This window comes from Saccopteryx bilineata, chromosome 3 (assembly GCF_036850765.1).
Source record: "Saccopteryx bilineata isolate mSacBil1 chromosome 3, mSacBil1_pri_phased_curated, whole genome shotgun sequence".
NCBI classification, from domain to species: Eukaryota; Metazoa; Chordata; class Mammalia; order Chiroptera; family Emballonuridae; genus Saccopteryx; species Saccopteryx bilineata.
In genome coordinates this window covers 268871436-268883379 of record NC_089492.1, presented here as the reverse complement: position 1 = coordinate 268883379, position 11944 = coordinate 268871436, and the positions used below count along the sequence as shown (strand labels likewise).

The 11944-nt window shown below is 40.6% G+C and overlaps 1 protein-coding gene across 5 annotated transcripts in view; it reads right to left on the bottom strand.

Moving 5' to 3' along the window:
* The window catches only part of ZBTB8OS (zinc finger and BTB domain containing 8 opposite strand), a 32043-nt gene that overhangs the window by 1083 nt on the left and 19016 nt on the right, over positions 1 to 11944 (bottom strand). For 2 of the 5 annotated variants that reach the window (XM_066269777.1, XM_066269781.1), the window contains exons 3-7: positions 11791 to 11912; positions 11500 to 11582; positions 10199 to 10251; positions 8449 to 8485; positions 509 to 4839 (exon numbers count right to left, since the gene is read on the bottom strand). In XM_066269777.1, the coding sequence (XP_066125874.1) occupies positions 4753 to 4839; positions 8449 to 8485; positions 10199 to 10251; positions 11500 to 11582; positions 11791 to 11912 (382 nt within the window). In that variant the 3' untranslated portion in view covers positions 509 to 4752. Of the gene's footprint in view, positions 1 to 508; positions 4840 to 8448; positions 8486 to 10198; positions 10252 to 11499; positions 11583 to 11790; positions 11913 to 11944 lie in introns of those variants that run through there. The other 3 variants (XM_066269778.1, XM_066269780.1, XM_066269779.1) reach the window with 3 other exon arrangements.

The following is an 11944-nucleotide window of genomic DNA, read 5'->3' as shown; positions in this document are numbered from 1 at the left end:
GAATTAATATAATGGGTGTAGATGTGATAAACAGACTCTGACTTTCAAGCAGGGCCCAGTTAGTATGTGTGTGAAGTTATACCTAGATAAGAACTTACAACGTTAATGTAAATAAGAACATCTTAAAAAGTGCTTTGAGGCCCTGGCCGGTTGGCTCAACAGTAGAGCGTTGGCCTGCTGTGCGGGGGACCCGGGTTCGATTCCCAGCCAGGGCACATAGGAGAAGCGCCCATTTCCTTCTCCAACGCCCCCCCCTCCTTCCTCTGTCTCTCTCTTCCCCTTCCGCAGCCAAGGCTCCATTGGAGCAAAGATGGCCCTGGCACTGGGGATGGCTCCTTGGCCTCTGCCCCAGGCGCTAGAGTGGCTCTGGTCGCAGCAGAGCTTCGCCCCTGGTGGGCGTGCCTGGTGGATCCCGGTCGGGCGCATGCGGGAGTCTGTCTGACTGTCTCTCCCTGTTTCCAGCTTCATAAAAATACAAAAAAAAAAAAAAAAAAAAAAAAGTGCTTTGATGTAAACATTTAAGTAGATTAATATAAAAGGGGATTCCTGCAGGGAACTCCCAAAAAGGTGGTTTCAAGTGATAATCCTGTAGATTGACACCTGTTAGAAGGCATTGGCCGCCTGACCAAGCAGTGGCGCAGTGGATTAAGTGTTGGACTGGGATGCCGAGAACCCAGGTTTGAGACCCAGAGGTCACCAGCTTGAGCGCGGGCTCATCTGGTTTGAGCAAGGCTCACCAGCTTGAGCCCACGGTCACTAGCTCAAGCGAGGAGTCACTCAGTCTGCTGTAGCCTCCGAGTCAAGGCACATATGAGAAATCAATCAATGAACTAAGGTGCCACAACAAAGAATTGATGCTTCTCATCTCTCTCCCTTCCTGTTTTTTCTGTCCCTATCTGTCCCTCTCTCTGTCTCTATCATCCAAAAAAAAGGCGTTGGCCAGAAAAGGTACTAAAGCTGAGGAGCCCCTGCTGCAGTAGTTGCCCAGACTCCAACATTGATGTGGACTGTCTCCACGCCTAGAGGAGCACGCCAACGGGGCCCCCTTAAGCTGTACCCAGGCACGCCAAAAGGATTCATGAATAATAAATTGCCTGTGTGATTCTTGCAACTAATTTGTGTGTGGTCGTGTCTTTCCTCCAGTGGCATTTAGTGTTGGCACTTAACAGTAGCATCTTCATAGCTGCCTCAAGAGTAGTCTCAAAGAGGCTGCCAGCCTTGCTGATAAGCAGGAGTGTCCCACTGCAACGGGGAAGTCGAATCAGGGACGCCTGATCGACGTAGAGCTTGGGCTCTACTGGAACAATTAGTATTTATGTTTGCCCCAATAATAATAGCCCTCATTTTGAGCATTTACTGTGTCAGGCACTGTCCTAAGAGTTTTATGTGTACACATTTATTTAATCCTCTCAACAAGTACTATCATCACTAATTAAAATGAGAAAATTAAGGCACAGCAAGGTTAAGCAACATGCCCAAAGTGAAGTTAGTAAGTGGCAGAACCCGAATTTGAACCCCAGAAATCTAGTAGTGTTTAAATTCCATAGCTTCAAGTATAATCCCAAAGATGACATCCTTTCTCTTCAATTACAAAATAAGATTAACTACCCTAGGAAAGCCAGGGACACATGTATGCCAACTATACTTCAATAAAATATTAATTTTTAAAAAGTGTATGCGATGAGCAAAAAAAAAAAAAACGAACTTCACACATAACAGGTGACATTCTCATTCTCCTTCCATGCAGTATTTTCACTTTGGCATTTTTTTTTTTAAGTGAGAGGAGGGGAAGATAGAGACAGACTCCTGTGTGCACTCCAACTGGAATCCACCTGGCAATGCGTCTGGGGCCAATGTTTGAATCAACCAAGCTATCCTCAGCACCCTGGGACCAACGCTCAAACCAACTGAACCACTGGCTGCAAGGAGAAGAGGGAGAGAAGGGGGCAAGGGAGAAGCAGATGGCCACTTCTCATGTGTGCCCTAACCAGGTATCGAGCCTGGGACATCAGCGTGCCGGGCCGAAACTCTATCCACTCAGCAAACCAGCCAGGGCCAATTTTGGTGTATTTTAAAACTAACAAAATTTTAGCCTGACCAGTGGTGGTGCAGTGGATAGAGCACTGACCTGGGACACTGAGATCCCAGGTTTGAAACCCTGAGGTCCATGGCTTGAGCATGGGCTCATCCAGCTTGAGCGCAGGCTTGCCAGCTTGAGCCTGAGATTGATGTGACCCTATGGTCACTGGCTTGAGCCCCTTTTTCTGTAAAAGCATGTATGAGAAGGAATCAATGAACAACTAAAGTGATGCAACTACAAGTTGTTTCTTTGCATCTCTCCTTTCCTGTCTCTCTTGCTAAAAAAAACAAAACAAAAATTTTTAGTTATAATAAATTATATATTTATTAGGAATAAAAAGAAACATAATTTGTATTGCATTATTACATCTGATTTTTTACCAAACCCCACTATGTAGCACTGGTGGTGAAAAATGACTGTGCTTTTTCTCCTAGTCACGTTTGTACCCCATTTAATACATCTCAAGAGGTCTTACTCTAGGTATGGCTCTCCCGCTGACCTCATGGTATCCCCTTGTTCATTTTCAGTCAACCCCCAAGAAGCCCGTGATGTGTAAAGGGGTCCATGAAAAAAAGAGCTCAATCTCAGTATAAAAATTAATCCTAGCCTGGCCTGTGGTGGTGCAGTGGATCAAGCATCGACCTGGAAATGCTGAGGTCACTGGTTCAAAACCCTGGGCTTGCCTGGTCAAGGCACATATGGGAGTTGATGCTTCCAGCTCCTCCCCCTTCTCTCTCTCTCTCTCTCCTTCTCCTCTCTAAAATGAATAAATAAAAAAATTAAAAAATTAGCTTTAAAAAAAAATTCATCCTAAAAAGAGATTCCAAATATTTTTTCTTTGGAGGGCTACAACCCAAATTTGCAAAATGTACCTAGGATGAAAGGTTAAGGAGCACTACCCAGTGATCCTGGTGGATATTAATTTGAAGAGTTACAGGCTCTTCACCTAGCCTTCATTAGCCCTACTCTGCTAAATATCTAGGGAAAATAAAATAAAATATAATATAATATAGGGAAATAATATCTTCACCTTGGTCCAGCAGCTCAGTTGGTTAGTGTCGTTCTGACATGCCAAGGTGTGGGTTTGAACCCCAGTCAGTGCACATACAAAAATCAACCAATGGAAAATAGAAAAAAAAATCAACCAATGAATGCATAAATGAGTGGAGCAGTAAGTCAATATTTTTTTTTCTCTCTCTCCCTAAAAATAATTTACAAAAAAAAAAAGCTAGCTCACAGCCTCTCCCCTTAGGTAAGTTCAGCCTGGTATAAATGATATTTGGCACCGCCCAGTGGCAATTTCTCAGGTACGTGTGAATAGAGAGCAACTCTGCAAATTCTTGCATCACGACAAAGAATACCTTAATTAATGAAGAGAACAGAATAATGTTGCAAATCACACCAAAGCAGTTTCATTTTTTAAAAGTTATCTACTTGAAAAGTTCTGATCATTTTAAAGTTGCTTGCCTGGCCTGTCTCCTTAGAAATAAAAATCTTAGGTAATTTTTAAAAACCAAAGAAATTTAAAACAATTCTCCTATTCGTCTCTAACTGTATAAATATACTGGCTTTAATATAAAGTTGTATGTTAGAAGGAAGGGCCATTTATTTGTAAAGGCACATTTTTCTTAACGGAAAACAATAAGGTGTCAATATTATCAGTGCTTAAAAAAAGTGAGAAAAAACGAGGGCTCTTTCTAGAGAGGTCTTCCAATTGTTCAATTAAAATTACTTCTAAGATAACCAACTGGAATACAGGATGGCTCTGACCCCCAGCAAGCTAAAATACATCCTGTCTTAATATACAGAGAAAATGTATGTCTTAACCAATGTGGAGGAAAAGCAAACTCCTACTTGTAGAATTTCTCAAATGATAATTTTCCCACCTGACCTGTGGTGGTACAGTGGGTAGAGCATTGACCCGAAACACTGAGGTAACCAATTTGGTATCCTGGGCTTTTACCTGGTCAAGGCACGACAGGAAGCAATCAATGAACAACAAAGTAAGGCAACTACGAGTTGATGCTCCTCACTCTCTTTCTTTCTTTCCTTCCTCTCTAAAAATCAATTTAAAAAAATTATAATCTTCCCAAACAGGATTCGATAAGAGTGTGGAGGCTTCAGAGTCTCTTGGGTTGCTGCTTACATCAATGATCCATTACAGCAGTGTTTTTCAACCAGTGTGCCGCGGCACACTAGTGTGCCATGAGACATGGTCAGGTGTGAGTATAAATACATTTAGAAACTATATTATTAACTATATGTATAATATGTACTGTGTTAGAGTGTCATTTTGGTAGGTGGTGTGCCCCAGGATTTTGTAAATGTAAAAAATGTGCCGTGGCTCAAAAAAGGTTGAAAATCACTGCATTACAGGACCAGGCGGGAGGGCTGGCATTCCACTGGAAGGGCGTGAGGCACCTGCTGCTACAGCAGAGAATGAATAAATGAGGGACCATTCTTGCCACCTGAAGAATTCTTTAACATTTGAATATTTGGTTAATACAGACCAAGGCTATGCCTTGATTTTCCATTTGTGACAGACTTTAAGTCAAAAATTTCTGTTCTGCAAATCATCATATATCATCAACTACTGTAGAACTTATATTATGGTATCTTCTCAAAGGAAGAGAAACAGTTCTTCATAGGAGTTTTTGTTTTGTTTTTGTATCTTAAATGTCAATGATCACAAAAACTTCTGGCTTCTCTTCATTATAGACCTGCATTGCTGAGTATGTTATTGCCTTGACTTCAGTTCCCTAAAGTGGGGGTTAGAGAAAAAAACAGGAAGAAAAGGACATTGAAATCAGAATCATTAACTCTAGAGACAATTGGCAGTCAAAATTTTATTATTTTTCTGAAAAACTAAAAACTTACATAAAACAATTAGTTAGCAAATCGGTATAGTATTACACATTGATCCAATAAAAATGACGTGTGCACAGCAGAAGGAGCATTGAAGTGGAGTTAGGAGACAGAACTCTAACCCTGGCTTTGTTTTCACCTGGATAAGGAAGCTGTCCAAGCTCTGCAGGCATCAGCTTTTTCAGTTTTCAAATGGACTGAATCAAACAACACAAAGCTTTCCTACTGTTTGCTCAAGGATCCTTCTCAAGACTTCCTCCTTGCAGCCTAACCTGGGCCCTAGGGACTCAGCCTGTTCTCTTCTCCTCAGCTGTCAACACTCACTTTTCCTCCTGTTCTCTCTCCATATGTTGCTAATACAGGACAACACCCAGCCCAGTTTAGAGCCACAGGATTTTGATGTTCTTTTAGTTGCTTGTACAATAACTCTGTGTGCCACAAAATGTATTAGAAAATAGGTGACTGGCATTTGCTAGCTCTCTATCACCAAAGAAATTTGAAGATTTCAGATGGATTTGAAAGGCACCTGCCTCTGCTCACCACCCCCCATGGGCCCAGCCCCACTGCCATAATCACCTGGTGAAACAACCACCTCAAATTCCATTTTCTGGCCTGACCAGGCGGTGGCGCAGTGGCGCAGTGGATAGAGCATCGGACTGGGATGCGGAAGACCCAGGCTGGAGACCCCGAGGTCGCTAGCTTGAGCGTGGGCTCATCTGGCTTGAGCAAAAAGCTCACCAGCTTCAGCCCAAGGTCGCTGGCTCAAGCAAGGGGTTACTCGGTCTGCTGAGGGCCCGCAGTCAAGGCACATATGAGAAAGCAATCAATGAACAACTAAGGTGTCACAATAAAAAACTGATGATTGATGCTTCTCATCTCTCTCTGTTCCTGTCTGTCTGTCCCTATCTATCCCTCTCTCTGACTCTCTGTCTCTGTAAAAAAAAAAAAAATTCCATTTTCTGCCTGTGGCAGCATACACCATGCTAACTGGTATCACCTTAAAAATCTGTCCACAGTTCTCAAAAGAGAACTCAGCACTGACCAGTACTATCCTACATTTACCACTATATTCACTTTCTCACTTTGAGGCAACTGAAATTCCCCATCTTCACCTCTAGCCTCCCTCCTTCATTCTCACTCTCGCACAATAGTGCTTTCCAGAGAAAACAAGAGCAATCAATAAGGACTGACTCATCTTCCCATCAAATTCACCGCTCTGCTGTATCTGTACTCCCAGCAGCCTTTCCTCCTCTTATAATGGCTAGTCCCTGCTCCTATCAGAAGGCCAATTTCACGTCAACACTCTATGCCCCCAATTGCCACCCTTAGCAACTTAGTCTTTGCTCTGAAATAATTCTCTCCCTCTCCAGCATGATCAATTTTACCAATGTACTAGATCATTTCCACTCATCATACAATGCTGCTACAAAACCTCCTAGCTAATAAAAGACAAAGCACAAAACTTTCTTACTAGCCTCACCCCCCTCTAGCAATTACTATTCTATCCATGTCTCCCGTTTTGGCAAACTCTTCAAAAAATCTGTCTCAAAATACTGCCTCTAATTTCTCCTCTCATTCCTTCTTTGGCCCACCCCAAATATTTACACTCATTGCATTGACTAGCAAATCCTGGTCAGCTCTCTACCCTTACCTTACCCTCTGAACAGCCACAAGAGCATTAGACATTTGGCTTCTGGGGTAGCCCTCCTCTCTTCCTTCTTCCTACCAGGCTCTCCTTTTTCCTCTTTTCCTTTTTGGCTCTTTCTCTTTAAAATTTAGTGTCCCAGGGCTCAGTCTCAATCCTACTCTCTCTAAACTACCTCCCCTTCAGTAATTTTATCTAGTCCTATAGCTATAAATATCATCTATTCAGTGAAGGCTCCTAAATTTGTGTTTCCAGACACACCTATCTTTGAAGAAATCATTTTATAGATAAATGCCTATTCTCTGATATCTCCATTTGGATGTCTAATAAATATCTCAATTATAATGTGTTCAAAAATATACACTGTGTATAAAACCTTAAAAATCTTTAAAAATTAATTTTAGAGAGAGAGAAGACGGGAGAAAGAGAGAGAAAGATGTTTCTGTATGTGCCCTGAGCAGGAATCGAACTGGCAACCTCTGCACTTCAGGACGATGCTCCAACCAATGAAGCTATCCACCCAGGGGGGAAAAAGCCTGGTCTGTGGTAGCACAGTGGATAAGATGGCCTGGAATGCTGAGGTTACTGGTTTGAAACACTGGGCTTGCCCAGTCAAGGCACATATGACAAGCAATCAATGAACAACTAAAGTGAAGGAACTATGAGTTAATACTTCTCACTCCCCCTACCTCTCTCTCCTCTCTCTGTGAAATCAATAAATAAAATCTTTAAATATATATATATATATATATATATATATATCTCCACTGTGTCATTTGTATTATAAAAATCATGTTTTTGGCCCTGGCCAGATGACTCAGTGGATAAAGCATCATCCCGGTGTGCAGAGGTTGGGGATTGATCCCTGGTCAGGGCATGTACGAGAAGCAATCAACAAGTGCACAACGAAAAATGGAACAACTAGGTGGAACAACGAGTTGATGCCTCTTTCTCTCTCCCTCTCAAAGCAATAGAAAAACTAAAAAAGAAAAAGAATTATAATAATTTTTAATTTGCATGCTCCCCTCTGCTGGTTTCTTTTCATTTTATGCTTCTCTCTTCAGAGGCTCCTGCACTAGGCTTCATTTCATTATATTGTGGTTGAAAAATGACAATAGGGCCTGACCAGGCAGTGGCACAGTGGATAGGGACACGGAGGACCCAGGTTTAAAACCCCGAGGTCACCGGCTTGAGCATGGGCTCATCTGGTTTGCAAGGATCACCAGCTTGAGCTCAAGGTCACTGGCTTAAGCAAGGGGTCACTTGGTCTGCTGTAGCCCCCCAGTCAAGGCACATAGGAGAAAGCAATCAATGAACAACTAAGGTGCTGCAATGAAGAACTGATGTTTCTCACCTCTCTCCCTTCCTGTCTGTCCCTGTCTGTCTCTGCCACACACACACACACACACACTGACACTAGGATTTTCTAGTCAAATCCCAACTAATTTAGGGCTCACTGACCTAAACACAGAGGTCACAAACCACAAGTCACAGGCCAAATCCAGCCTGCCACCTGTTTTTTTGTACAGACCTATAACTAAGAATGGTTTTTACGGTTGAAATTTTTTTTTTCATACTTGGCAATGATATGAAATTCAAGTTTCAATGCCTATAGAGTTTCACTAGAATACAACCATATTCATTCATGTATTGTCTATGCTGCTGCTAACTCAATCCACCAAATATTATGTGTGAAATCATAGTGTTTTAACATAATTCCAGACAAGTCAAAGACAGCTGAGAAAAACATACCATTTTATATCAATTTATTAGAACTCATTGAAGTTTACTGTCACATATACCAAACTTCATGGTAAGGAAGTATAAAATGTTTTGAATGGCTTGATTAAACACATACCTGAGGGTGTTTAGACAATGAGAATTCTTCTCCCCACCTTGAGAAGGAATATTATAATGTGATTAAGTTTTCCAACATTTAATCTTTCCTCTCTCTTTACATATTTTAAAATAAGCCTTACAAATTGGTTAAGATACTAAAAAGCCAAGAGATGGGAAGGGTAAGAAGCTATAAATTTCAGATTGCCAGCAGATACACTTAGTGAGGGACTTATGAACAAAAGTCATTTTAACGAAGTCAATAGTTAATCTTAAAAAAAAAGTGTCCTAGTATAGTATACATAGGTAGATTCTCAATAAACACTCTTTAATGAATATAATTTCATAAGAATAGCAGGTCCAAAATTTTCACTGTGTTCAAGACTACAGAACTAATGAAATATCATTTCCCACTGAAGAAAGAGAAATTATAGATTCTATAATACGCTCTGAACTTGGTTTGCATTTTATAACTTTAAAAAAATGTCCATGGTCTACATATAGAAGGCCCTAAAAGTTACTCTTCTAGAACCTGGCTAGAAGTATCCTCTCCCTTCAACACTGATGCGGCTGAAGACCACAGCAGAAGCAGTAGAAGGACAAAGTTCTAAAACTCTGTTCAACCATTTATGAGCTAAGTACCCAGGACAAGCCTATTTTATCGCCCTAAAAAAAAAAAAAAAAAAAAAGAGAGAGAGAGAGAGCCTGGCCAGGCGGTGGTGCAGTGGATAGAGCATCAACCTGGGACACTTGAGGACCCAGGTTCGAAATCCTGAGGTCACCGGCTTGAACACAGGCTTATCTGGCTGAAGTGTGGGTTCACCAGCTTGAGCACAGGGTTGCCAGCTTGAGCAAGGGGTCACTGGCTCAGCTGGAGTCCCCCAGTCAAGGCATGTATGAGAAGCAATCAATGAACAACTAAAGTGCTGCAAGTACGAGTTGATGCTTCTCATCTCTCTCCCTCCCTTCCTGTCTCTTTCTCTCTCAAAACAAAAAAAGGAGATAATAAAAGACCTCACTTTCAAAATTTTTTTTTAATATTTTATTTATTGATTTTTAGAGAGAGGGGAGACAGAGAGAGAGGGAGAGAAAGGGGAGGAGCAGGAAGCATCAACTCCCATATGTGCCTTGACCAGGCAAGCCCAGGGTTTCGAACCGGCAACCTCAGTGTTCCAGGTCGACGCTTTATCCCGCTGCGCCACCACAGGTCAGGCCACTTTACAAAATTTGACATAAAATGGAAAAGATAGGCTTTATATAAAAATAATACAAAAAGTATCACTGAGTGACTAAAGAAACTTGGGAAACACCAAGTGCAATAAAGTGGCCTAATAAAGTGTTTGCAAACTCTGGAAGAAGAATAATTTAATAGCAGAAACTGGTTTGAATGGAGTCCAGGTGTGAGGATCTATGAAAAAAGAAGAATCAGTGTTTCCCATAGCCAAGCTAGCCTTCCTGCAAGTATATGTAGCAACTAGCAATTATATATTTTTTGTGCTAAAAAAAAAAAAAAAATCAGTAAGTTGGGAAAGAGGTTTAACAACTCAAATCAAATTTATTCTGACAATTTTCTGGTCCTCCTAAGCTGAGATGAGTGTCCCCTTCTAGATATCTAACAAAGCTTAATCTAACCTACTTAACCAACTGAAAAGAACCTTTACCTACTTGGATAAAACTGGTCCTACAACTTTTCTGTCTTCCTATCTGCTAAGTTCCGTGAAGAATATAATTGAACATCTTTTAAAACTTGTCAGAAGATTTTCAGAACTTACCCAATTGACCGTAATTTGAAATTTCTTTGATCAATACTAAGTACTTTTACTTCCTAAAGAGGAAAACATTTTTTAATTAAAAAAAAAAAGTTCATTACAGACCATCTAATAAATACACATCTAGGTTATCACCTTTTCTAGGTAACAGCATACATGCAAACAGCTATGATGCAAAGAAAACTGAAATGTTAACTAAAATAGAATAAACTAAATACATTTCAAGGAAATAATGTTTTCTTCTTACATATTCAAGGGAGGTATTCTTGAAAACATATCATCTAAAAACATGACTCAAGCCTGACCAGGCAGTGGTGAATAGGGAATTGAGCTGGGACTCAGGACCCAGGTTCAAAACGCTGAGGTCGCCAGCTTTGAGTGTGGCCTCACAGAGATGACTCAAGGTCGCTGGCTTGAGCCCAAGGTTGCGGGCTTGAGCAAGGGGTCACTGGCTCAGCTGATGACCCCCCCCATCAAGGCACATATAAGAAGTAATCAACGAACAACTAAGGAGCCGCAACTATGAGTTGATACTTCTCATCTCTCTCCCTTCCTGTCTATGTCTCCATCTGTCTGTCTCTCACTAAATAAATAAATAAATAAATAAAACATGACTCAAAAATTTTTTTCAACTTTATTGAGGTATAATTGACAGAACTCTCATCCTACTTTTATATAATACTATAGGCACTTGACCTCTGTAAGACAAATAACCCAAGTGGAGGGACATACTGTATGTAGTAAAGCTGGTAAGGGAGAATTCAGGAATTCTGGCAGCAAGGAAGGCTGTGTGTGCTAGATAATGATGGCGCTGGCCAGGGGTTCTGGAGGCTGATGGCAACAAGCAACCTCCACTAGGCTTTTCCTTTTTCACACTCAGGAAAACTAAAAGCACCACTTTTTTTTTTTTTTTTTTTTTTTTACCTTGGGCCAACATGGCAGAGCTGCTAAATTTCAAATGGGGCTAAAGGAACATATAAACAGCCAAAAATAGAGTTCAAACTTGGGAGACATAGAAAGTGTCAATAAAGACAGTAGATGTGTTCTTATCACACAATCCTGATTAGTGACAAGTATACAATAGTACAATAGAAATCTAAATATAAACTGCATATATGCAGGCAAACTCAGGTTAACCAAGAAGAACCTATGGTTATTATAATGTCTACAGATAAGTATCATCATTATATATCTGTACAGGTTGACTTTGTATCACATGTTCTACTTTAAATCACGTGTTCTATTTTAAAATATAAACTAAAAACCTATTTGTTCAGTAAAAAAAAAGAAAAATCCTTGCTTACCCGGGGTATGAAGTATTCCTCAGCACTGAACTTATAAAGCCACTCATCCAAAAAGTGAAACAGAAGAGACTGTAAGTCATCTCCTATATGAGGTTAAAGAGAACCATAATAGTATGATGTTAAAAAACTTGTTTGAATTAAAAAGTGCAATGAATTTCTTAGGCAAGTTGAAAGAGGAAAAACACAGCCTTATAATCGATAATTTTGTTCTTAAGTGTGAAAATATTCTGAAATAATGTAGAATACTGCACATTTCTATAACAATTTCTTCCTTGTAAATAAACTCTTTACCTTGTGTTTCTACTTCCACTGTTTGGAAGGGCTCCACAGTCCCAGTATCTGTCATATATCCAAACATGGCCATCGCACATTGCTCAAATGCTTCTTCCAGAGTATCACCCCATGCGTGTAACCTACAGAAACACATTCATGCCCTGTGTAATAT